General features: G+C 41.9%; 1 protein-coding gene and 2 long non-coding RNA genes across 3 annotated transcripts in view; 2 read left to right on the forward strand and 1 right to left on the reverse strand.

The window, feature by feature from the left end:
* Positions 1-841: 841 nt before the first annotated feature.
* The window catches only part of LOC125977428 (uncharacterized), a 46230-nt gene continuing 19765 nt past the window's right edge, over positions 842-27306 (reverse strand). Inside the window, exons 4-6 of the long non-coding RNA XR_007484629.2 lie at positions 16023-16165; positions 7745-7790; positions 842-1135 (exon numbers count right to left, since the gene is read on the reverse strand). This is a non-coding gene — a long non-coding RNA (uncharacterized lncRNA). The remainder of the gene's footprint in view (positions 1136-7744; positions 7791-16022; positions 16166-27306) is intronic.
* On the forward strand, positions 3943-26022 carry mdfi (MyoD family inhibitor). Its single transcript, XM_049733882.2, has 5 exons — positions 3943-4655; positions 5590-5785; positions 15161-15298; positions 21548-21928; positions 23482-26022. Exons 2-5 carry the CDS (start codon positions 5641-5643, stop codon positions 23733-23735), a joined length of 918 nt encoding a protein of 305 aa, XP_049589839.1. The 5' UTR covers positions 3943-4655; positions 5590-5640; the 3' UTR covers positions 23736-26022.
* Positions 16165-21531, forward strand: LOC125977429 (uncharacterized). Its single transcript, XR_007484630.2, has 3 exons — positions 16165-16823; positions 16921-17016; positions 17714-21531. It is a non-coding gene; the product is annotated as an uncharacterized lncRNA (long non-coding RNA).

Below are 27306 nucleotides of genomic sequence, written 5' to 3' on the forward strand. Positions count from 1 at the left end.
TAAATAAAAATGAAATTGCTAAAACAACAGAAACAATCTCATTGAATAATTAGTGGAAAATGTCTAAAATTCCCAAATTCTCAAGGGATGATACCTAATCATTGCCATTGGTCTTGCCCAAGGACATGTGACTCGGTCAGAGCTGGGTTTGAACCGCCTACCTTCCAGTTTCTGAACAGCCTGAGCCACTTGTGGTTGGATTTACCAAATCCTTTTCCCCTGCCATCTTGTTTACAGTGTGTTTAGCAAGGTTTTAGTTTGAAGTCTAAGAAGAGAAAAGTTGGCATCCTTGAACCAAAATGACCTGCCATTCAAAACCGTTCATTTGTCCAAATAATCAACGAGTTCATGAGCTTTCATTTTTTGCACGCGTTCAGGTACAACACTGCTTTGCGATGGAGTAACAGTGACAAGCAGGTGAGATGGTATGATGGAGGTGTTTATGTTTCAACCTACTGTAGTTCTCCTCACCTTGCTATTGACTTCCTTTCTTTCCTTGTGCTTTCTCTTGCTGCAAGTTTGGCACATGCCCTCTAGCTTATCTTTGAACCTCGGCACTGCACTCTGCATACGTTACCACAGGGAGAAGGGGAAAAATGGCTGCATGTTTTTTTTTTTTTTTTGGGTTAAGTTGAAACTTTGTTTTACTTTTAGGAACTTCTTTAAGTCATCTGGGAGGAAATCCACTCAATCCTGGCACTGAAATGCAAGCAACTTTGACTTTTGGGAGAAGTCTGTTGGAGACGTGCGTGCAAACACGTATACGGGACACCATGAGGATATATTCTTACACAAGGTGAGCCAAGGTGCAAAGCAACATAAAGAGGTTGTTCTTGGCATGTCACGCTGATGTTTGGCCGTGTTGCTCTGGCTTTCTTTCGGAACGCTCATCTGGACTGAGTAAATATTAGGTGCAAGGGTATGGCTATTGCATTTTAGATACATTTCAGCATCACGCAGAGCACTGAGGTCCAGGCAGACCCGATGAGTCACTAAATACATTGAGTGTAGTGTACATAGAGGCGTGCTGACATCTTTTCTCTCTCTTTTTACTCACCCTGCCATCCACTCCTTTCCCCTTCTCTCCGTGTCTGTGGTGTGCCACAGTGGGCTGGCCTCCAAACATGTTGACTCACTAAAAACAACACAACATAGCGAGTTGAACTACAACTGCAGGCGTCCGCACGTCTCTCTCTCTAATAAAATCCATTCAATGTACTGTATATTAAAAATCAGGCTTGACGTTCAACCAAGTATTTTTATTTATTTATTTATTTATTTATTACCAATGTATTGTGTTCCGGAAAAGGATAGAACTAAATGAAACGAGAACAAAAGCAGCTTTGAAAAATCCAGAGGGTTACAACAAAGAAAGGATTTTTGTGTTCCTTGTTTTGTCTTTTGTTGAATTCAGTAGCAAGGTACATCCTTCGGGGCTAGAGGCTATCATTTGAGGATACGCAATCATTTCAAATCCACTGTCTTCATACAATGCCATTTATGAATGACATTCAGAATGCTCAGACGTTATTAATAACATCTCCACCTCTCAGTCTATTTAATAATATTGTGCTAAAAGAAATAAAATAGTAAAAATGCAAAGACTGCCTCTTCTGCAATGTATGTTATTCAGATTTACAGTCAGCGACACAAAGACACGAAAAGGACAGATAGACGGTGTGAACCCAATGTTTTATTAAAAGTTTGCAAGCTGCCCTTTGCTCGTGTGATGTCATTTTCAGTCGACAGCAAATGGCAGTGTGTTTTTAAATGTCTTATATGTCATATATGATGTTATCAGTTAACTGCTAATATTTTACTGCTCAAAATGATGAAATACGTGCACTTTCCTTTAAAAAAAAAGACTAAACGTGATGCCTGCACTAGAGGGGCTTGGATTTTTTTCCTTGGTGTTCCAAGCAAATTTCTGGGGGTGGCAGTGCCCCCACGGCACCCCCATCTAGCTCCGGCAATATGTATATGGTAAAAAAATGAAATAAAAAAAAAAAAAGCTCACATAAATCTGTGCTAAAGCAGGGGTTTGAAAAAACACTTCATTGGTTCTCGTAAAGGTTTTGATGGGGAAAAAAAAAGCACATCATATGAGGGGTCAAGAAATGGAGAAGACAGATTCATGCAAATTCACATTGACCATTTTCGAGAGGGAGAGAGAGAAGACCACAGCTGCAGAACAAAAGCATCTTTGTGAGTGATTGGAACCACATTTTCAACCTCCTCCTCCTTCTTCTCCTCCTCTCTCCCATCAGACCACTCTAAACGACTGTTACAATCCACGTCTAAAGTTTATAATCATTATACGTGCGCCCATGTGGCTGCAGTTTGACTTGTTTGCACACAAACAAACCTTGTGTCAGTCAGTTCTTGCGCTAGTGAAGCAGTAGGGCAGTGGAGCAGCTCAGTCCACCTCCTAGTGTGATGAACTTCCTTTCTCCCACTCTGTCGCTCTGCTGGCTTTTAACACAGCGGAAAGCCTCAGCAGAAGCGTCGCAGGCCCAAGCCAAACAACGAGCACGTCTGCGTCTCGTGTGAAAGGTAGAATGGCTTTAAATATACCCGAGCGTGGCATGGCTCCCTTTGTGAGGACAACGTGCCCTTGTACGCAACGCAGTAGGGAGCAAACGATGCATCTATGCTTAAGAGCCACCAAGAAATGCTAATTTAAGTTTAAATTGTAGGTTATTTTTAGAATACACAAGATTTAGACATTATGACAAGCTATGATGTGACTTTGAATCTTTATGCTAACTATACGTTAAATGAGTGTTTTCATGTATATTGTTTTGAACTCACAGGATTTTGTGTACTGAAGACGCACTCGTGTAAATAAAAAAATGCTTGCTGTGATAGCAGTTGGTGCTGATTCATAATTGCAGGCTGATTTGATAGAAGTGATAGAGGTGAGGAATGTGGAACGATACTGTCATATTTGCTTGCTTGGTGCGCTCGGCCTCTGACTGCCCCCCAGAAGCAGCCCACCTCTGCATTTAATTGTTCTGCCTGTCACTACTTTGCTGGCATATACTGTAGAGTTGACGATAAATATTTTTTAGACAAGTATCGTGAAATTGGATCATTTCCCTCATCTTTCATGAAACTCTAAAGACAAAATGGTTGGGTATGGTCAAACAAAACACACCAGTAAACACTTCACTGCCAAAAGCTTTACAGGCTCAAATGAGTGATTGAGAGGCTATATTGAAAAGGAGGCCAACAGGTTGTTAAGAAAAATGGAAGCTGTCAGAAAGGCCTCCAAAGACTTGCTGCAGCACATTACCCTCCCCTCCCTTCGCACATCAATCCAACAATGCAGGCTCATCAGTGTCAGGCGTTGACATGAGCGACTTGCTTGTTTGTTTAATCTCCTGTGCGGACCTGTGCTGCAAATATGTGCAACAAATTGTCCTGCAAAACAAACCCAAAGAACACATCTAGCTGTTGTTCTCATCTTATACAAACTTGCATGTGTGATGTCACAGTATATCACAGCTGTCATGTATTTGTCAGCTCTCAACAAACTGTTGACTTTTAATAATACGCTGTAAGTCAACTTGACAGCTGTTTTTCTGTTTTAAAACACATCAACTTATTCAACTTGTGTTTTTGGTACAGAGCATGTCAGCACTGACCATTAGTAACACGTACCAAGGATGACTAAGCGCTGGCAAATGCTTAGTGATGCTGTGAAACCAGCGATTGTTTATGACCTTTTACTGGAATGAGCGAGGAAGATTCCCAAAGGGAATTGCAACAGATTGTGAGCTCAAAAGAGCAACGATGTGCCTTTGGTATCTTTGCTATACAACTCCAGCTCCAACGCCCCAAAAGTGTACAAACCAGTTGATCGTGTCTAACTTTTTAGATTTGAGGGGGAAAAAAAACAAATGACTCATACCATCACTTCTGTTGACTATCGTGGACACAAAGCTATTGCTGAACTGTATGGCTGCATTGCTACCTGTGTTGTTGGCATCGGTGCCAAAGTCTATTATTAATGTGAAAACATGTGGTTACCGGCCTCGTAATTCTCTGGCATGAAAGCTAACCCGTAGTGCGAGCTGTCTGCTTCGGGTTAAGAGGTAATTATATGACGGGGTTGTAGAGCTCAGCCCAAGCAGTTTGTAGCCCGGAGGAAGCACAATCACTGCTGCTGACTCCACAGCAGTTTCCTGCCCCCAAAAGCTGCGCGGCACACTGGGACGGTGAAAGGAGCGCACGGGACAGACACGAATAGTCCGACTTTCACTCGCGTGAGAGCGAGAAAAACTGCAGTCACAACTTTTTTTTCTCTCTCTCTCTCCACTTTTTTTTTTTTTCTCCCAGCAAGCTGCCAAAAGCGTCGCAACATCTGGAGGACGAGGAGCGAGAAGGAGAAAGTTTTCAGGGAGGCGGAGAGCAAGAGGGGAATCTCGAGCGGAGAAAAATGCACTAAAAAGTTTTTTTTTTTTTTCGGGAAGGGGGGTGTGCACGAACCCGGCGTGCAGTGGATAAGATCCGTGGAAGTGTATAGATAAGAGTGGAGGGGGAGGCGAGGAGGGGGGGAAGGAGGTCTCGGAGGGTGAGAGAAGTCCACCTGGAGAGGACAGAGAATGAATTAGCCGAAAGCTCGGATATTCCGCAATTCATCCGCACACAAGGTGAGTTTGTGTCTTTGTTGTCGCAGTTGTGCAAAACGACTTTCTATAACGTGCTGATGAAAAGTTCTTCCCTGTCAAGTCCTCCGCGTGCAGGGACTCGTTAAGGGAAGCAGACGCGTGTAATTAAAGGAAAAGCAGCACAGTGTTTACCTCGCAACTATCGTGATAACACGGCAAAAGTTGCTCGAGTTTCAAAGTTTTCTCGGTGACAGAAGTCTTTTGTGGAGTTGAAACTTTGAGAAACGGTTTCACTTTCCCCATTGAAGTTTAAGATGAACTTTTGTGTGCATACTCTGAATGCGATCACGTTCGTTCGGTTGTTTTGGGGCAAAAAGTTGTCAAGGTAGTGAAACAGCGGGAGCGCGCAAACAGCTGGCCAGATGAGCGGCACGCGCGCGCTCCAAGCGCACTGGCACGTGATTGAACGTGATCTAAAGAACGTGATCGAACTCTATCTATTTGTCAGATCAGTCTGCAAAAAATCGATTATTTTGCCCCTATAACCGTTCTTGATGCCGATCCAGCTGAAGAAACTCAATTTATAAGTCATCTATGTTTGCTCAGTCATACAATGTTTGTGCTCACTTGAAATATTTTCAAAAAATATTTGACCTACTTGTTTGAAATTACTGATATTAAGTGACTAAAAGTTAACATGACGAATGAGTGTTCTGATGACTCAAATGTGCTGACCCAGCATTCTCTCCTTATCATTGTCAAAACACCACATGGTGGAATGTCTTACTAACTCAAGACCTGTTTGTCATTTGTTGTAATTCCTTTCTCCAAAATGTTCAATAGCTCATGTGCTATTTTAATGAACAATCTCATTTTATTCTTCATTTGAACGAGCCTCTAAACAATCTTTTCAGAAATCTCAGATTTATAGATTTTGGAAACAAGTGTTTTATATGACATCTTTGACTATCTCCAGGCGAGCTCCTGGGCCCCTCCACCTCCTCAGAAAAGAGCCAGGCCTACGCCCATGGATGAGGAGAGGAGCGCTCCTGCCATCTCCCCAGAGCCACCCGATGATGGGGACCCCAGTCCCACAGCCTACCTGCCCAGTTTACATGTAAATGCTAACGTAGAGATTGAAAATAGAACCTTCATCCCAGCAACAAGTCGAGGTAAGGGAAATGACTCTGCCCTTTAACGAGTTTGAGTATAAGTGGATTTTTCACGAATGTATACATTATAAGACATCACAGTTGATTTGTGGTTAGCACATCTGCCTCACATAAAAATCAAGTTGTGGCCATGATGGGGATTTTTTTTTTTTTTTTTTGGGGGGGGGGAGTAGTAGCTACTCCTCATAGATGCTACACGTTAGCGGCAACAGCAGGTTGGAAAGGTGTGCGTTGCCTTCTGTGTGATTGGTCCTGGGGGGCGTGGTTGGTGATGTCTCCTCATATTGAGTTGTTGTGCATCAGCAGGTCGAACAGTTAAAATTTAAATGTCATGTTGCCATGATATCCCACAACAAAACTATTCATTGAAAGCCTTTTTTTTTTACTCTTACATTAGCATTCCTATTTGCTCACCTTGTACTGGCTCCTTTCTGTCTCGTATTCTTACTGTGGGATTAGGGAGATTATAATCTTTGATGATAATACCCCAAGGAAGTTTTTTTTTTTTTAAATTATTAAAAAAAAAAAAAAAGTAGGAGGGTTGCCTCAACATGTTCTTGGAGTTAAGCCGCCTTCAACTGTGCAAACTCAGGAATCCAACGCAAAGTAGAACTGGGCTTCTTCTATTGAAGTCGGTGTGCCGGTCTGCCTGACTGCTTGTGTGCATGTGTGAGTTGAGGGCACGTAGGTGAGCCAGGGCGGGGTGGAGACGACTGGTCAGGCTACCACAGAGGGCAACAAGGGCTTGCTTTCACTAAACTCCACCCCTCCCATCTGGAGAACGCTGGACTCTAGGGCAAGACAACATGCACGACTACAGTGAAAAACACATCTGACAGCACACACCAGCAAAAAAATTTTTTTGTGTGTTTGCGTGAACAGCTCATGGCACATGACAGTGCGTCTCTTTGACTTCCTAAGCGGTGAAAGATTTGTTCACCCGTTGCGCTGATGTCATACTCAAAGATGCAAATATAACAAGGCCAAGAATCGGTCTTATTTTAGTGCCACACAATTTGAGAACTAAAATGAGACATTTGAAACCAAAGTGTCCACAACTTAATGACAAATGTGACCAAGCATGCACGACAGAGTGCAGAGAGATCTCTTTGAGCTATCTAGTCGTGCTCGAATTGTAAGTCAAGCTCCACTCAGCAGCTCCAAGGCCACGCAACGGTGCTGTGTTTTGACAGATGTGTGCTCCTCACTGTTGGGACTCTTGCTCTGCCTCAGACATGAAGATGCAATGAGGCTATCTGTTTATGTAGGAAAGCCTCAGCTCCATATGCTAAGCCCTCATTCTTTTTTTTTTTACCACTGGCATCTCTTTTTCTTTCTTTTTTGCCTCCTCTTCAGTGTTTTTGACCCACTTTTCTCAAGTTGTTTTATCTTTATCCGAACCCACTAATGACTTGATTTGTGTATATATAGCCGATGAGCGTGTTGTTTTCAATATAAAGGAAGTCCAACTGCGTCATTCTTTTAGGAGTCAGCACCAGGGAATTTTATTGCTTCCTCTTCTTGTTTGTAGACGAGTGGTTAACATGCTCAAATTTCACAGTTTGCAAGAAATTTGGTAAACTTTTTAGAAAAAAAAAACCTGACCAGCAGACAGTGATCACAACAACCAACTTGGCCTAAATCATAGGTGTCAAACTCCAGGCCTGGGGGCATATACAGCCCGGCACATGAATTTATGTGGCCCGCGAAGACAAATTGTGCATCGATTTTGTGTCATTAGTAAAATTACAAATTGGCTTCACTTTTAAAAAATGGAGATATTGCTTGCAATTTTTATTACCATTCGTCTTGTTAAAATATTTGAAGTTTTACTCGTCTCTGATTTCAAAACTAGTTATTCATCAGTTTGTTTTGTATGCTGAGAAACTCAATTACTTGCCTGTATTCCATCATAACATGAGAACTTACAATAATTATGACAATAAATAATTTCCTTACTGGCATTTGATCTTGTTTGGCCATTCACCGCAGTCAACCCGGTGTTCTGTAAACAAGAGCAGATTTGGAAACAGCTTTTGCACTAGTCTGTTGTGGAGTCATCGACATTTAGGTAGTTTTCCATTGATAATATTTATTCAGCTATTATTTAGTATTTGTCTTTCCAGAAACAAGCTGCAGTTTAAATATTATATTATTTAGTATAGTAGATTTTGTTTGATCGACTCGTGTTTGTTCCAAATCGCACTAAAGTACAGTACGTCTCTCCTCTCCTGTGTTGGAATGCAACTATGTGCCCGCTCGTCTCATTTTAGTCACAGAGGTTCATTGAGGCCAATGTCTAATTTAGTTTCCCACTGAGATTGAAATAACCAAGGTGCAATTTGGGGCATTTTTACAGGATATTTGAAGTAGAGTTCCCCCCCCCCCCCCCCTCCCATCTCCTCACCACCTCGCAAACGTTTGAGAAAGTGTTGCTCACATTCACAAGGACACGAACACACATTTACCGATGACAGACTGTGTCAACAGGGTGTGAAAGGCCAAAAGCCAGCCTTTCATGTGAAAAGCACTCACTACTAGAATTTGAATTCATTTTTCACTGAAGCAAGTAAGATTTGAATGTGAAGGGGAATCCAATCAATAATTGTAGAAGTCCAGGAAAAAATTATTGTCAGGTGTTTAACGGTGAAAAGTTACATTTTCTAATGAGAACATGAATGGAAGTTTTCCACGTTGAACTATTTTGTACTAGTGATGTGCATTCCAGTTAAGTAAACTGAATCTTTAGAATCGGTTCACTCAAAATATTTGTTCAAAAGAATCGTTCACCGAATCGTTCACTACACTTTCTTATTTATTTTATGTATTTCTTATTTCTGACGTGGTGCAAAAAAAGGTTGGGGACCACTGATATACTATTTGCTTGTGAGTTGCTCCATAAATCAATATATATTCCATCCTGTGTGAGCAAGGGTTCCATAGTGTAGTACTTAGTGCTTTGGACTCTCACCCCAGTGACTTGGGTTCAAATCCCACTGAGGTCTAAAATATTTTATCATAGAAGAATTTGCAACACAGTCGCTCGTGTGCTGCCCCACATAACCATTATAACTATTTGCTTGTGAGCTGCTCCATAAGACCATATATATTCATGGCAAAATAAGTGAGTGTTCCATAGTATGGTGGTTAGTACTCTGGACTCTCAACCAAGCGACCTGGGTTCAAATCCCAGAAATACCTAAAATATTTTATCATAGAAAAATTTGCAACACAGTTGCTTGTGTGCTACCCCAAGTAACTATTATAACTATTTGCTTGTGAGCTGCTCCATAAGACCATATATATTCATGGCAAAATAAGTGAGTGTTCCATAGTATGGTGGTTAGTACTCTGGACTCTCAACCAAGCGACCTGGGTTCAAATCCCAGAGATACCTAAAATATTTTATCATAGAAAAATTTGCAACACAGTTGCTTGTGTGCTACCCCAAGTAACTATTATAACTATTTGCTTGTGAGCTGCTCCATAAAAACATATATATTCAATGCAATATTAGTGAGTGTTCCATAGTATGGTGGTTAGTACACTGGACTCTCATTCAAGCGACCTGGGTTCAAATCCCAGAGAGCCCTAAAATATTTTATCATAGAAACATTTGCAACACAGTTGCTCGTGTGCTGCCCCATTAACCATTTTAACTATTTGCTTGTGAGCTGGTCCATAAAATCATATATATTCAAACCACTATGAGCGAGTGTTCCATAGTATGGTGGTTAGGACTCTGGACTCTCAACCGAGCTACCTGGGTTCAAATCCCAGAGAGACTTAAAACATTTTATCATAGAAAAATGTGCAACACAGTTGCTCGTGTGCTGCCCCATTAACCATTTTAACTATTTGCTTGTGAGCTGCTCCATAAAACCATACATATTCAAAGTAATGCAAGTGAGTCTTCCATAGTATGGTGGTTAGTACTCTGGACTTTCAACCAAGCTACCTGAGTTCAAATCCCAGAGAGACCTAAAATCTTTTATCATAGAAAAATTTGCAACACAGTTGCACGTGTGCTGCCCCATTAACCATTATAACTATTTGCTTGTGAGCTGCTCCATAAAACCATATATATTCCATTCAATGTGAGCGAGGGTTCCATAGGTGTCAAGCTCTAGTCCTTGGGGGCCGCGTTCCAACATGTTTTCCAACATGCCCTCGTTAAGCGCACCTGCGTGAAAAGTTTTAGCCACTTTCACGTTCAAAAAGAGCTAAAACTTTTCACGCACCTGCACTTAACGAGGGACTCACTCGGACACTCCATTAGGTACACCTCCATTTTCAAGTGTACCTAATAACAGCCCACTTTATTAGGGAAATATTATGGCCAAAGGTCACAGGCGTCAAGCTCTAGTCCTCTGGGCCGCGTTCCAACATGTTTTCCAACATGCCCTCGTTAAGCGCACCTGCGTGAAAAGTTTTAGCCACTTTCACGTTCAAAAGGAGCTAAAACTTTTCACGCACCTGCACTTAACGAGAGACTCACTCGGACACTCCATTAGGTACACCTCCATTTTCAAGTGTACCTAATAACAGGCCACTTTATTAGGGAAATATCATGGTCAAAGGTCACAGGCGTCAAGCTCTAGTCCTCTGGGCCGCGTTCCAACATGTTTTCAAACATGCCCTCGTTAAGCGCACCTGCGTGAAAAGTTTTAGCCACTTTCACGTTCAAAAAGAGCTAAAACTTTTCACGCACCTGCACTTAACGAGGGACTCACTCGGACACTCCATTAGGTACACCTCCATTTTCAAGTGCACCTAATAACAGGCCACTTTATTAGGGAAATATCATGGTCAAAGGTCACAGGCATCAAGCTCTAGTCCTCTGGGCCGCGTTCCAACATGTTTTCAAACATGCCCTCGTTAAGCGCACCTGCGTGAAAAGTTTTAGCCACTTTCACGTTCAAAAAGAGCTAAAACTTTTCACGCACCTGCACTTAACGAGGGACTCACTCGGACACTCCATTAGGTACACCTCCATTTTCAAGTGCACCTAATAACAGGCCACTTTATTAGGGAAATATCATGGTCAAAGGTCACAGGCGTCAAGCTCTAGTCCTCTGGGCCGCGTTCCAACATGTTTTCAAACATGCCCTCGTTAAGCGCACCTGCGTGAAAAGTTTTAGCCACTTTCACGTTCAAAAGTAGCTAAAACTTTTCACGCACCTGCACTTAACGAGGGACTCAATTGGACACTCCATTAGGTACACCGCCATTTTCAAGTGTACCTAATAACAGGCCACTTTATTAGGGAAATATCATGGTCAAAGGTCACAGGGCTCTAGTCCTCTGGGCCGCGTTCCAACATGTTTTCAAACATGCCCTCGTTAAGCGCACCTGCGTGAAAAGTTTTAGCCACTTTCATGTACAAAAGTAGCTAAAACTTTTCACGCACCTGCACTTAACGAGGGACTCAATTGGACACTCCATTAGGTACACCGCCATTTTCAAGTGTACCTAATAACAGGCCACTTTATTATTATTATTTTTATTCATGGTCAAAGGTTACAGGTGTCAAGCTCTAGTCCTCGGGGCCGCGTTCCAATATGTTTCCAATATGTCCATTGGCTTGCTGCGCCAACTTGGGGGCGGGGCCACTTTATGTATTTACACATAAAAACTTCCATTTGTTTGCATAAGCATACAAAGAAAGCAAGGTTCCAATTCTAAAAGCACATATAAGCATGTGCTCTCACCTGGACTCGAACCAGGTCCTTACCAAGCAAGGGACTGTGTCACTAACCAGTCAGCTATTTCGACCTGGAAGCTCTTGGCTGTCGGCATGGTTTTGTACTACTGATGTGCATTTCAGTTTTAAGTGAAATGAATCTTTAGAATTGTTGAACGATTTGTTTGAATGAATCTTTTGAATGAACTGATTCTAAAGATTCAGTTAATTTAAAAGAACTGGAATGCACATCACTAGTCGCTGTGTCCTTTTACGAACAGTGACACTATGACGGCTGTGGTGCGTTTTCGGTCCGATGGAAATCAGAGCATGCAGTTCAACGAGAGAACCTGGATTGTTCATTTTTCACCAACCTAAAATACACAGTCAAGTCGAGACACCTCAACTGTGATAGCCACTCAGCCGCTGTCAGAACAGCAGAGCGTCTTTAAAAGTGACTTTGTTCTTAATGTCACAATATTTTATAGAGCTAGTCTAAAACACTAAACAAAGCCATATTGATTCTCTTGGATTTTGATCACAATCACTTTCAATAGTTTATTCCTTACACTGTCTAAAACCTTTTCACATTCATTTACAAAAGAAATACAATTAAAAAAATATTTAGTATTTATTTTTATTCAATTATTCGACTCTCCATACATATATAGGAATAGAACTTTACGTCTTTTGATGTAATATAAATGATTTTAATAAAGAGGCTGGTGTAGCACAACATATTTTTGTTGGTGGTGTGCCTTGAGATTTTTTCCAATGAAAAGGTGTGCCGTGAATGAAAAAAGGTTGGGAAACACTGCTTTAACACATTCAAGAAATGTTACAGGAAACCAGCGGTCAAGGTGCTGGTTGGTTGTGTCTCTTTGTGATAGCCATTCCTTTTGTTCTATTCTTTTATGTGCTATACTTGTAAAGCCATTTTGTGTAGCCCTGTCTAATTGACTAGGTCCTAGTGGGCGTTTTGTTTTTCTTTTCTTTTTTTCTCATCTTGATGCCACGTCTCTAACGACTTGTCGAAATGAGCAAAAATATCTAAAATGTAATGAGTTCAATCAAGTGCGACAGTGTAACGCTTATTAGAGTGTAGGAAAGAGACAAATCTCTGGGACACTGTAACACAATTAACGTTTAAGAGCAGACAGTTTTTGTTTTTAATGAGCTACTATCAGTGTCATTCTTTTAAGGTGTAGTCTTTCCTTTTGGACATATTCCAGTTATTTGCATGTCTGTGTGTGTGTGTGTCTGTGTGTGTGTCAGCCAGATTGCACTTAAACAATTAGTTCCACTATACTATTCATTGTGCATGTGCTCCTGCATGGATTTGTTTTTGTTTGTTGTTGGCTCGAGATAAAACCGTCCCTACCGGAGTTGTGTGTTGCCTCTTGTTACGCTCCTTCTGGTCAAAAGACTCCGTGTGTGGTTTCAATCAGTTCCAGTTGTTACCGCCGGCCAGGCAGATTCTACATTGCAGTCCTACTAGTTCGGCGCTACTAAACATCTCTGCTTTGATACTCACCACCTCTTTCCAGTATCTTTGAGTCTTCTCTCTCTCACTGTATTTTTTTTTTTAAGCTGTTAAAATGCACAGGAAGCTGATCATTTAAAATATTATTAGCATTAACTCAGACAGTATCCTCTGTGTGTGTGTTTGTGTGTCACCCATATGCTTTTGCTTTTGTCGCTGTGTTTACCAGAAAAGCAAAATTCCTCTGCGTTGCCCTTCAGGGACACACACGCAAATGCGTTGTAAGCGCACACATAAACACAATATGCGAACAAACAAACGTCCATAATATTCCCCAAAACACATGTAAGCACACAAGCCGGGTCTCTTCAGACCTTCTTGATTGCTCTGGTCTGATTCGAATTAGAGGCTCATCATTCTTAGATCTCACTAATGGCTCTGAGGTCGGGCGGTTTGGCGGTTTGATGCCGGTGCCAATGAATAATTGGTTGAGGGCCTGCTTGGATGGCACAAAGGGCTTTGGTGGGAATGTGTTTAGTTGTCAGGAACTCCAAAACAAGGCCTGCACACTTTTAACCCATAATACTCTTTTGGCGGCACGACTCGAAATAAGTCAGTAGGCTGGCTGCACACGCTCGCAATGAATCGGCTGACCAGATGATTGACATACATGGTAAACTGTAATGTCCAGATGTTATTCTGATATTCAGAAAGCAGGTGGATACACTCACTGGTCAAGTCATTAAGATGAGAGCTTATGTCACCATTTGGCAGTGTTTAGGATCCGAGTGCAGGGAAACGGCGAGAAAAAAAAGGGAATTGAATTTCAAAGGAAGGGCAACCGTAGGACTGCTTCAGCGAGTGTTGATTCTAGCTACAGTAGGTCTGACATGGGCAACTAGCGACCCATGGGCCGTATCCTCGCCATCAATCGGTTCATGGTGGTGGTGATGCGGCGGATCCAATGTGAATGTGATCCAACTTGTAATGATTCAAATCACTGATTTGGACACACTTAACAGCTACCACAGCTGAGGGGCAGGATACCATTTTGGCAGCCATTCAAACTGTTTTGTTGGCCTAGAATGACTCTTTGTTCTATTGTTTTAAACAAGGCTAACGTTATATCCGATCCGTACGTTTACTTGTCAGATTTGTACCTGCATTAGGAGGAGGCCTGACATCGGAGAATATCCGGTATAATGACCCACATTCAAATTGTGCCACTTGGGAGCCAAAAAACTGGATGGAGTTTGTCATTTCACATCACGTCCTTTATAGCACTTCTCTTTTGCAGCTCAAACTGAGACCCCTTTGCAAAGACTTGACAGAAGTGTGAACTTATTTCTAAGGCCATGCCAGCTATTAGAGGGACTGTATTTAAAGTCAGTATGGAGGGAATGTGAATATGCGGGTGAGAGGCCAGGGACAGAGACGGGAAAACAGATAGAGAAGTGAGCGAGAATTGCTAAAATAAATAAACAGCACCGGGAAGTGTTGAGTCCATGCACAGGACGTGGTTTGGCTTGTGAGCACATATATGCATGCGTGTATGTGTGTGTCTATCAAACCCAGCTGGCAGCCATTTGCCTCGGAATGAATCCGCACCTCTCGGAGGCCCAAGCTTGCCCTGCTTTGAAGGCCTCTGTGTGTTGTACACATATATGTGCATGTATATGTGTGTATGGGTGTGTACATAATAACAGTTTCATTAAAGCAGCCTGTGGTGTCAGAGAACTCATAAAAAACCCAGAAATGCTGTGTTTATTTATTTATTTTATATTGCACGTCTATTATATGCTCCTCTCTAAAATGTTTTTGACGCATATATACTCTCACGTGCATACTTAGAGAGCCACAAGATTTCAGGTTACGCAAGCGTGCACATAGACCCCCGAAAAGTCCCAGGGGGGCTGAGTATAACGACTTCCAGATGCAGGTTGAGCGCAAAAAACACACCAACGCAGACACACAGACAAATCTTCTGCTTTGGTGAAGTCAGCAGAACTGCTTTTGAAATTAATGAAGTGCGTGTGGATGTGAACAACAACGAGAGTTGACATGTTTACACAGAGGGATTATGGCTTGGTCAAATATTCATACAGGAAACGATGGAGTGGAAATTCATTTCAAAATAAAGTTCACCGTATAGTCGCCGATTATATATTTTTTAATGTTATCTAAAGCGCTTGTGTCGTCTTTTTTCCAGATGTGGCCAACACCTACACTGAGCCCCTCATATTGAGGTCAGATGTCATCCCTGAGAGGACGCAAGATGATGACGGAGGCCAAAGCCAAAGCAGCCTCTCGCACGCCGAGCTCACAACACTCAGCAGGAATATCACATGTGAGTAAATAGCACACTCTCACGCACACGGACACACAAACGCAGGGAGAATCATGTTTCCATTACATATCACCAGGTCGGATGAGTCACATTGTCCTGACCTTTAACAAATAGGCCTAGAAAGAAAATCCACATTTTCAGCCAAGTAGGTTGCGTTCTTGATTTTTAAACACAAGCAAGCCTGGGTCCAAAAAAGCAGACTTGAAACTCTCTCTTCTGCTTTTTGTCATGATGAGAAAATGAGTGTTGTCGTTACCTTGACGACACCGGCTGCTACTGTGAAATTTGCTTCCATTTGTCAATCTCATTTAATTGTTCACGGTTCACAGGACATGATGTTATCAGTCAAATCAATATGAATACTAATGAAATATTAGATTTAATCAGTTAAAAGCCACACGGTCTCGTGTCAAATTCTCTGCAAGTAGACTCTAAAACTTATTTTGTCAACCTTTCTAAAGAAGACACTGTGACTATGCATGCTGCTTTCCTTGTTAATTTGAATGGCGCACAGCTAAAAAGAAAAAAAAAAAACATTCTTTTTGAGCCGTGCTCGGGACTTTCCTTAGTTGTCTGGACTAAAACAATGAAAGGAAAAAATAAACTGTGATATCAGAAAGATGTGTTGAATATCAAACACTGGACAACTTGTGTGGACAAATGGGAACGAACCAAAGAACCTGTCTTTTCCATTGCAGGACTTTTAGAGCGTTCTCCAACCTACCTTGTTTGGTCCGAACCAAAATAGCCGGTGTGAAAAGTGTCTGAGACAGCATGTCTGGACCAAAGAGCCAAAATTTGATCCGACTAAAAGAAGTGGTTTGGGGTTGGATCAAGTTGTGTTACAGTCCGTCCGGTCAGCTTCATCTGCAATTGAATAACAAGTTTTTATGAACAATTCGGGTTTTAATGGCTTCATCCACAAACATCTTAGCTACATCCTTGAAATTGATACTTGTCCTATTTTGGGTTCTTCCACTAGCACCTCTCCACCCCTGCCTGTCTATAACACCTGGAAATCCCTTTTCTTGAGTCATATCGTTATCAGCCGACACCACCCACTTCCCTCCCTCATATTTTATGTCCGACGTGTCAGCCAAAGAGTCTGTCTCTCACTCTTTTTGTCTGGAGCTCAGTTACGCCCCAACTGTAACAAAGCCAAAGTTGCACAATTATACCACCATCGATTTGTGTGACGGAAATAAGGCAAACATTATCCCGAATGTGCCATTTAGAAAGTTGTGGAGCCACAAAGTCCCCTGATGATCGCACTCGTGCAAGTTTCACATTGTCTAAAATCGGCATTTCCTGACGTTTCGTAACAATGACCGAAAAAAGCAAATGAGGAGTGGGAAGACCGTTGAGCAAATTGTCATATGAGCTTGTGTTAGAGAACTTGGAGCGTTTGTTTCCTGGAATCCAGTAACGGGTGACGTGCACATGCAAACCTGCCCATAGCTAATAGCTACTTTGTGGCAACGGACTGACCCGCAGCTCAGTTAGAAAGCAGAGAAGTAGGTGAATGGTGAGTGGGTGAGTGGGTGTGTGAACGTCTGCCGTGTCTGTCTGTGGTTTTGATTCTCTACCTGTTCTGTCTGCCATATTTGTGTGTGTGTTTTCAGGCCCACAAAGGTGCTAGTTTGAATCATGTGCTTTCTTCCTCCGCCTGTTGGGTTTTATATGGCTGTAAAATCTATGGAAGCTGCTGACTCCATATGGTAGGCAGAGAGTTATGCAACATGGGTTTAGTTGGAAGCTTTTACCATTCTTCACACGTCACTGTCTTTAATACTCTTAGGTTGTTCAACTAGAATTACTTTTAGAATCAATTATTGATTATACCGTCAATTAATTGAATAATCGGCTACAGCTTTATTTCAGTGAAAGTATGTCAAAAAACACATTTCCCTTGAGTTATTATTTTGTTTATTTGCTATGATTCAGTGATTTAAAAAACACCGTTAAGCAATACCACATAAGTAGGATTGATGCTCTTTGTTTTCTAAAGGAAAAACAGACGTTTGCAAAAATCTTATTTCAATTAAATCAGTCCTCTTTCATGAAGGGCTAGAGAAACCAAAACAATACTAATGAAACCAGAGCCTGAAATCAGAAGATTTAGACAATCTTTAGTTTAAAATTGTCTCTTGAAGATGACTTAAAATACAAAGCGATTAATCTCAGAATCGATTTGTTGTCAATTGATCCATCTTTATTGATTAATTAAGATTGCCAAGAATTGTGAATAATACAATATGATCAAAAACTGTCATAAATTCAGACAACGTTTAAGATTTAAGAACTCCTTTAAGTACCAGGCCTAAAACACATAAAATGACTCACGATGTGTGCTGAGCTCATGTCTTTGTGAGATCCGCTTATTCGTGTGTGTTTGTGTGTGTTTTTTGCCCGGAGTGTGAAGAAACAGAAGCCAAAACAGAAGGTTTCTCAACCCCGACGTTGTGATGACATTGTAGCACAAGCATGCGCCTGGCGCTGGGCCTATGACGAGCCGTCTGAGCACAAGACGTCCCGAGAGCTGTTAATGTGCGTGCGCTTGACTGCGAGTTCGACTCACTCTTCATCAATGATGTCATAAACCTGCCGCTGTCTTTGACGTCAGGGTCGCAGCGGGATCTGCTTCCTTAACGGCCATGCCTCACCAAACACTTGGCATTCATCAGAGACTGTGTTTACGACACAACTTCATAATGTTCGGTTTTGGTTCCGCTACAATTTGGGTTCCTCCCTGACTCTGACGTTTGCAAGACGTTTTTGTGCACTTGTTTTGACAGCCCAACAAACAGATGGCCTTGGAAGTCTGATGTCTTTAACAAAGATGACATCAAGTTATCTTTTCTTTTGTTTTATGTATCTTGTCATCTCGGGGTGTGCAATGTGTCATTATTGATGAGAGATTTAGCAGTACAGTGATAAACTGCACTCAAGGGAGCTGCAATCGCTCAATTTAATGAGTTCCAATCCATGAACATTCTGCCTTTTCAAAAGATGAGCTGCTTTACGCCGGCCTTATTTATCTTGCATTATTTGGTATTCAATTAATATGTTACCCTTTCACTATGATGTCCTCAAAATCTTTCTTACCGCATGATTTTAAAATAATAATAGCTAATAAATGCATCGCAAAACCAAGAATGAGTTTTCACAATTGTGTGTTCAGGTTATTTGGAATACTTAAACTGTTCATTCAAAAACCTGATTTAATTATGTATTGATAGTTTTTTGGGTCACTTACAAATATGATGATAAACAATCAAATCTTTCATTAGATTCTGTAGTGAAGAGGAACCCTGGTGGCTCACACCATCAGAGGAAAGTAGAAAGGAGGTGGAAGTTGTGGGTGAGGAGGGGATCGGCTGTGACTCATATAATTGCACATTTGACTTAATAATATGCGTCATAATATGTGTGCATCTTTTGGAGGATTGGGAACGACAAACACTGCAGTTTCCCAGTCTCAGCATGTCAACGACACACATTGCCCCGATTTTGCTGTTATATTTAACCAGTGCTGAATCATTGCGTGTATGAGTCACCTCGGCGCAAGTTCCTCCCGCTCCAAATATCTAACGTACAAACATCGACCCACTTCTTTTGCTTTCCTTCCCTCTCACGTTCACCCCATCCCATTTCTTTACATTCTCAAGCTCAGACAAAGAGAGCTTGTCTTTTTTTTTCGGGACTGAGGCCTTCACGTGTTCATGCATGCATGCATATATTTGTGTACACAAGTGGGTCTAACCTCAAGCTCTCTTTGGAGACAGTCCTGAGTCCTGAGCTCTCAGAGTTTGTCTGTTTGCGTGCCAGATTCTGCTATAATCATGCTCTCCTAAACACATGCTATACATGCACTAACTTGGGAAAACTGCAATAATTTGAGGACAATGCAAACCTCCATGCAGCAACATCCTGGTCAACGTGTGGTGTTAAAAGCACTATTTTAAAAAATGCTTAAATAGGACAGACACAGAGAAGTGTTGTTGGCGGCGGCGCGAGATGAATCAAAGGGGGGGTGTTGAAAGCGGAAGGGACGAGTTGAGCGGTCCTTGCTGACTTTCGCAATCGTTTATAGACGCTAACGTTCCTTCTAGCTCGCTACATGCGCACACTGGCTGCGTGACTTGCCAAACATCTGGAGCAAAGTTAGAAAACGCTGAATGAAAAGAATCTTAAATAACAGCGGATTGGTCGTGCGACGCCGGACGTGAGCCAATTCAAACAGTCCTTGTTGGGTTATCTGTCTGGGAGTGGTTATCGAACAGACGCTTTTATTGCTGGTCGTGTTCCTTAGCCAGAGTTTAAGACCACACTCTCAGCGTGTGTGCGTGTATGAGGTGCAGAGCAATACTTTGATTTTGCTTTCTCTCTTAGTCTGCCGCTGTGGCTCTTCAGGCCTCACTGTGTCTTTAGACAACATCTGCTTTATGGTCAAGAAAATATTCAAACCTTTAAAAGACGCTATGAAACGCTGCCATTAAACCGAAGCTTTGACTTGATTCTTCTTTTTCACTTGTGTTTGGCTTGGCAGCAGAGGTGTGTTTTCTCACCTCCTTGCCGCTTCAGCATCGACTCCAGAGATGAAACAGACCACGTTATAAAAATCCTAATTGGAAAAAGTTGGCACAGAATGTTAGGTTTAATCAAAACAGTGATTAGTACTTTCGATTTTACTGTTGTTTTAGTTTGACATATATATACAGACAGTCCTGGTGGACTTGTATGGATGCTTTTGTGGTGTGTTAGCTCAAAGTTAGCTGGGGTAGGCTCCAGCTCACCCACAATCTAAGGCTAAGTGCGACAGAAAAAACAATGGATCCAGTTGGTGGACGTTGGTCCTTGTTTCGCAAAAAAATGTACAACTCCAAAGAAAAAATACAAAGAGTTCATCGTGGCTACACTCAGCTCTCAAGTTTTGCTGATGTAACAAGTAACGTCATTCATGACTGTGGTTTAGTTTAGTGTGGCTTTAGAGACGTATTTCTCATGAATATTTATGACAAAATCTGAATTGTCCACTTCAGAAATCTCACTATATACTTATTTCTTCATCTCTTATTCTTCTTTCATCAAAAGCATGTCAACTGTTGTTAATTTACCTTAAAAGTAAAGACACTACTTAAGGGAGAGCTTCTAAAATAAAAAGGGAAAAATGAATTGTGTGTCTTGAGACAAAATACGATCTTGACTGGGGAGAGGTCGGGACTGCAGTCCAGCAAACTCTCCTTCCGCAACCACACATTGGACCAACGCACACAGTGTGGTTTTGTATTGTTGAAATATTCATGGCCACTTGTACTTTTTGGCATTAATGGAGTCATCGCAGTTGGTCCAAGTTACTGACACAGTCTTACGACACGACAGAAGTTTGGCTTTTGACTACGTAGCTGACTAGAAGCCACAGTGTCCACACCGAAATCAACTGACCACAACACATAATTCTACCGCACGATGGTCCAGCCCAGTTGCTTGACGTGACTTCTTGACTCAGTTCAAATTTGACTTCCCTTTGAAGCGGAGGAGTTTAATTTGGCAAAGGTGGATATAAGTATGTATTGTTCTGTTTGATAAAGTGTTGCCAAAGTAATCTTGGAGGCCCATGTGCTTCTATTGGCAATTGATGAATAACTGCTCTTGATGAAGTGAAGTGGTGTCTTAAGGACCGAGCGTTCTGTTTAAACTCGACTCCTTTGCCTTTATACACTGAAATTATCTACGTTCAATGAATCGCTTAATTTAATTATGCACAATAGAGCGGGGCACATTCAAAGCCCATCTCCGTACATTTCTTTGGATGAACATTGGAATCAGTCTAATTTAATAGAATGCATTTTTCAGAAAACTGCTGATCCTTTGCTGCTGAAGGATAAGATTTGTTTCTGCGATGTTTGACACCTGTTTTGTCAAGTGAAGTCGTTAACATTAAAACTAGATCATTGTTCAACAGGCGAGTCAGGGTTGGTCTTATGCTGAAGTAGAAGCGTACTCGGAGACAAATAAGACATTCAGCTACTCAAGTAAAATCACTGTTGCCTTTGTGCTTGCTTTTAAATTAACTTTAGCGATGCTGCCCATGTGCACGTATTCTAAGATAAAATACAAAAATTGGACCGCACGTGCACAATCCAAATATTAAAATCACATGCCTGTAATAACAGCAAAGTCGTTATCTCGTAGCTTCATGATATGAGGTCAGTATCAGCTAACAGTAACTCTTTTGTTTCTTTACAGGTCAACCAGCAGCCAGATCCACACCCATCCACCCCACCCAGCCATGTCGGACGCAACCCGGCAGCCAACTACGCAACGGAACCAAACCCCACGTTCACACACACTCCCCTCAGTGCACGCATCCCACGCCTCACACACACTCACTCCAGTCTGGCGGGGACAGGAACGGGTGCCCTCATCCAAAACTGGGCTCCCTCCCAAGAGGAGGCTCCTCCACCTCCTCCTCCTCCTCGGCAGGGCCCAGGAACAGCAAGAAGTTGCAGTCTAACCCTTCCATCACCTCCCAGAGCAGCAAGAGGAGCAAAGGCAGCTCCAAAAGTAGCTCAAAGAGCAACAGCTCCAAGAGCAACAGCTCCCAGATTCCCACAGAAGCACAGGATGGTAAGATGCACACACCAGCGAGAATCTTAATCATAATAATAATAACAATACACGCAGCAACATGATTCTAAGTTGTACCACCCTTTGGCCATGACAACTTTTAATAGTTAAGAATTAACTCAGTGCATATACAACATTTATGTAATGACAAACTGCAGGACTACGGCATTTATCATCATAACATAAAGGAAGAACGTTGCATTTTCCTGGCAGCGCAGTGCCCTAGTGGTTAGTGCTGTGGCCTGACAGCAATATGTTTCTCAGTCTTTTATTAAGACTATGCGTTGAGTTCATGGGTACGACATGACTTAATACAACAATAATAAAAGGTATCTTGAATACATTGACAACTAAAATCATCTTTTAATGGTGAAGAATAAACTACTGTGGTTAGTCTGACATGTTCCAAGTTAGTTCAAGATGTGACTAAATCGTACCATGTCAAATTATGTCTTGTGGTCAGAAATGAATTCATTACTTGTTCAGTTTGTTCTTAGGGCACATAAGAACAGACTGAACCAGGACGGTCTGTGTTTTCTAACCCCCAAACCATGACTTGGTTGAAGAATACAAGAAATGTTGTCTGGCTTGGTTCAATGCAGTCTGTACAAATTATACTGAGCGTTTACACTGTCCAGCTCTTCGCCATGCTAGCAGATTGGCACCAGGTAGATTTTTTTTAGCTCACTTTTGGGGGTCTTTGACATAATACAGTAGGTCAACTGGAAAAATCCCAATGTTATTGTTTGCCACGGTACAGCGGTGATTGCTAAAACGTGATCTGGTTTGTTTTATTGTAGGGCGTGAAGGTGGAGAGGGAGATAGCATCAGCTACATAAATAGTGTGACATCATAGAAGCGAGACGTAATGCATACAGTGTGTCATCATCCAATTAATGCAGGAAGGAAATATAAACACAAAACAGCACACCGCTGCTTAGTAACATTATCCATAAATAAGCAGACACCACTCTGTTGCAATCGACAATATTTAAACATCGCTTTTTGTTTTTCGTAGTCCACTGATAATGCTGTCATATTTATCTTTCCACCAATTCATGGACAACAGTTTGTTTAGCTCCTCCCCGCTCAAGAGATATAGCCATTGTGCCAGATTTAAAGGGAATGAGAGAAACAGCTTTGATTGAAGACGATTCAAATCAGCCGTGTTCACGCCCACATAGGCGCAGACCTCCCTTTTTTGAATAGGCCTAAACAATTACCAAAACTCAGTCACTGCCCATCGTGCCAAATTTACGGCAATAACAAAAACTGTATATTTAAACGCCCTATAGTAAGAAAGACTTCACATGAACGAACATAAATTAATGTAATCTTAGAGTAATTAGAAACCTTCTAATAACGGCTCACAAATTTGGAGCAGCATCACGTACAATCATTGCAAACAATAACCTCATTCAGGTATTCTCTGTGATCTGTGGCAACAACAACAATTTCACTTCCTTCCCTCTCCAACTTGCTCCATCTTTTCCAATAGACCTCATTCCTGCCCCACAAAATGATTCTAAAGGGTGAACTTTGTTTCTCCTCAGACTGCTGCGTTCACTGCATCCTGGCCTGCCTCTTTTGTGAATTCCTGACGCTGTGTAACATCGTGCTGGACTGCGCCACCTGCGGCTCGTGCGCCGGCGACGATTCATGTTTCTGCTGCTGCTGCGCGTCCGAGGAGTGCGGCGATTGTGAACTGCCGTGCGACATGGACTGCGGCATCATCGACGCCTGCTGTGAGTCCGCAGACTGTTTGGAGATCTGCATGGAGTGCTGCAGCCTTTGCTTCTCCTCCTGAGGTCACGATGCCCATACTCGTCTCCATCTTATCGCCGCAGGAGCGACTTCAATCAGCGTCTTGTCAAAGCTGCAAAGTGCTGCATTCAGTCTTTGTTGTCAAAGCTTGGCCAGGACTCTGCGGCTCTCACTATATTGACTCCATCATACGATAAGTCTCGAACAAAAGACTCTGAGAGCAGTCAATGGTGAATTCCTCCCTCTTTTATGGATCAAACCAGACAACAGCAGCCCCTCCTGCTTTGTGCTGGCCGTTGGGCCGGAGTTTCAGCCGTCGTCCACTAGCGTGCGCAAGACTGGATTGTTCCGACGGAGCCTCTCTTGTGGTCTAAGCGACCGGAGTTCTCGGAGCATGAAAAATGACCTCCAAAGGCAAATGAGAAAATGGATCCATTTAACCGGATTTTAGTGTTTCTGTTGATAAGAGCAGCGGCGTAATGGAAAAATTGAAGCTCAGCTCTCTGTAGAACCGTCTGAGTCTGTCCTTGGCAAGGTTAACGTCTTCCAGTTTGATTGCCTGCCGTGGCCTTTGCGACACGCGCGGCCCGAGAGGCTGATGTTGGATCCATTGATGTCTTTGTCCACGGAGAAAAGTAGAAAACAGAGAATAATGGTGGCTTGTGGCAATATTACAGACGCCTTTCCTTTGTTCGTAAAGTGTCTCATTTAACGGAATCATGAGAGAGTCATTCATCAGCTTGCAGATGGAGCGAATCAAATCAGGAGCATTAGCGATGGACATCAGCGGGCAACGCTTGATGGCATTTCTAATGGTCACATTCTCCGCTTAACATGTGAAGGGAGAGTTGGCAATCAAACGTCTCTCTTCATTTCAGAGTTCACATCGTGTTTACTTTTACATTGATTTGAGGAGCTTCGGCTTTGTCCACTGAAGTCTTCCTCGTCCAAAAATGGAGTCAATGAAATAATAGGCAGAATCTTTCTTGAATACATTTCTCGTGAACAAATGGCCTTCTCGGCTTAGCTCGCCGCCTGCGTTTCCGAGTAGATTCCAAATCTCTATTAATCCTTTAAAAATAAATTTAGAGGTGAGGAGTGGGTAGATTTTAGTTAAGATATTTGCATTTCTCCTCCAATGTGAAAATCACATTTCTGTGTTATCAGGTTTGGCCAAGCTAGCTGTAGAGCTGGAACTGCCGAACATCTAATTGAATTCCGCCAGTGACAATCTCATACGGCATTATGCTAAGTTGGATCCACCCGTCTGTAGTATGAATGGTACGCTTTTGATAACAGGCCCCAACTCTCAGACCATCACACTTTTGTCCGAGCCAATATTTTGTGCTTTATAAATGACGTGATCCATATCTCTCTGTCATGCAGCCTCATATTTTGTGCAATTTTGTTTCATAAAAATATCAAAGTTTATTTTGACTGGAACGTAGTTTCTTGATTCCTAAACGTGTATGTGTGTAAATAGAAGGGTTGGTTTTATGTTTCATTATGTTGGATTCAAACCCTATTTTAGGGGCTGAGATTGTTACGGCTACACAAAAGTGAGGAAAATCAAGTTAATAGCAGCAACGCATGAATGCAAGTTACTGGAAATGAACAAGTGGAACTGGGGAAGATTTTATCACTAAGAGTGTCTCAAATTTTCCGACATGTTGAAAATGATAATCCTGGAAAGAGATTTACGAAGGGACAACTGGATCGTAGAATACTACAGACAAATGGATTACAATCTCATGTTTGGGGTAAGATACAAATATTAAAGCACTTTAATTGGGAACGGTTGCTCTGTCGCCAGACCAACCATATCACAAGAAGAACCGTTTACGGACAACACTAAAACCAAAGGAAAATAAATATCAGTCTTTTTTATGAATTCTGTTAGGACTGGTTGGTTGGTCTGGAAATAGAGAAGTCAATCTGGAAGTGGATAACAACTTAAAAAATGTCATATGGATAAACATATATTCTGGCTATTATTACTGGAAAGAGATTTTATGTACCATATCATTTATTCTCTGGTATTCGGACCATGTTCCATTATTCCCATTTTTTTTGACAAACATTGTGTAATTTTGTGGATTTATAATTATGCGATACATTTTTTTTTTCTAAAGTGATTTATATATGAGCTTCCCCTCTCTGCTAAGTAGTTTTAAGCCTATCACAGTTCAGATGAAATGTTACTTGACTGTTGTCCACAATAATGTCAATTTGTTTACAACAAAGCAACTTTATGTTCATTTCAATTGCTGTCTTGGAAGTCGCATTCAACTTTTTGTTATTACTGAATAAACAATGTGAACTCCAGAAAATATGGAACTTATTTGGGGGGGGGGGGTTACTTTCATAACACCAAAATAACCATCCAACCATCTCCTCACATGCAAACAGCTCAATGCTCATATCTTTCCTAGCTTTCTCTCTCTCTCTCTCTCTCTCTCTCTCTCTCTCTCTCTCTCTCTCTCTCTCTCTCTCTCTCTCTCTCTCTCTCTCTCTCTCTCTCTCTCTCTCTCTCTCTCTCTCTCTCTCTCTCTCTCTCTCTCTCTCTCTCTCTCTCTCTCTCTCTCTCTCTCTCTCTCTCTCTCTCTCTCTCTCTCTCTCTCTCTCTCCAATAATATGTTTTCAAAAACATCTTTTAGTATCTGGAGGTTTTCCCGTAACCCCGGCAGATTAGTTGTCTCTTCAGCTGACAGAAAGAGGAGAAAAATGTCAGAAATACGAGAAACGGCGCAACAACTAGCCTCGTGCGGAACCGAATCCTTTAATGTGTTGTTTTTTAACGGCTTGCCAAAGTCGTTGAGGAGGAATGTGTGCTCAGGCCAAGATATTAATGTGTGTGGATAAGTTCAGGGGACATTGGTTTTTACAGCTTTTTTTTTTTTTTTTTTTTTTTTTGCCTTAATCCTTCCTTCATTTAACTGTGGTCTGTTGCATCCCGTCAGGAGCCAGCAGTTGTGTCTGGTGAAGAAAAAAAAAGAAGAAAAAAAAGCACACTGTGCTCTATGCTTGTGTGTTGATATCCGTGTGTGCAGACCTTTTGCTGTGCATTAATACGAGGCGTTGGAACATCATCACTACAAAAAGATCTTTTGTAAAGTTCAGATAGAAATGATGGAAAGTGGTCTGCTACTGTTTATTGAAGTTTGTGTATTTGTGCGTGTAGACAAAAGTGTAACTACGGCAATGACATAGAAGAGGAATGAAGTCAAATCAATGGCAATAGAGATGCAGAGGACATCTTTGGACATCTGCAAATGTTTTGCAGGAAGCCGTGCTGCAGTCAGCCCTCATTTCCTTTTCCATGTACACACACGCACACACACAAACTCAAAAATGATACACATCCCATGCCGAAATTTCACATGCGCAAAGCGGGCACAGGGGACAAGTGGCTATTGAATATTAACCATGAAATTACAAAAGCTGCATTCTAATGAAGGTGATGAGGTCAGACGCTGGGATGGGAATCATAAATTAATACTCCTCTCGTGACAAGTCACTCGCCCTTGGCTCACACCAAATACCCCCCCCTCCCCTCGTCTTACTGGATTCGAAAAAGACACCTCAAGGAAGAAATGGCCGATTCATTATTAATA

This window comes from Syngnathus scovelli, chromosome 11 (genome assembly GCF_024217435.2).
Source record: "Syngnathus scovelli strain Florida chromosome 11, RoL_Ssco_1.2, whole genome shotgun sequence".
Classification (NCBI taxonomy): Eukaryota; Metazoa; Chordata; class Actinopteri; order Syngnathiformes; family Syngnathidae; genus Syngnathus; species Syngnathus scovelli.

Excerpts from the sequence above, each read along its gene's own strand:
- mdfi (XM_049733882.2), top strand. The coding sequence starts at position 5,641 with ATGGATGAGGAGAGGAGCGCTCCTGCCATCTCCCCAGAGCCACCCGAT. Across the intron at positions 5,786-15,160 it reads CATCCCAGCAACAAGTCGAG|ATGTGGCCAACACCTACACT; the intron begins GTAAGGGAAATG and ends TCTTTTTTCCAG. Across the intron at positions 21,929-23,481 it reads TCCCACAGAAGCACAGGATG|ACTGCTGCGTTCACTGCATC; the intron begins GTAAGATGCACA and ends GTTTCTCCTCAG.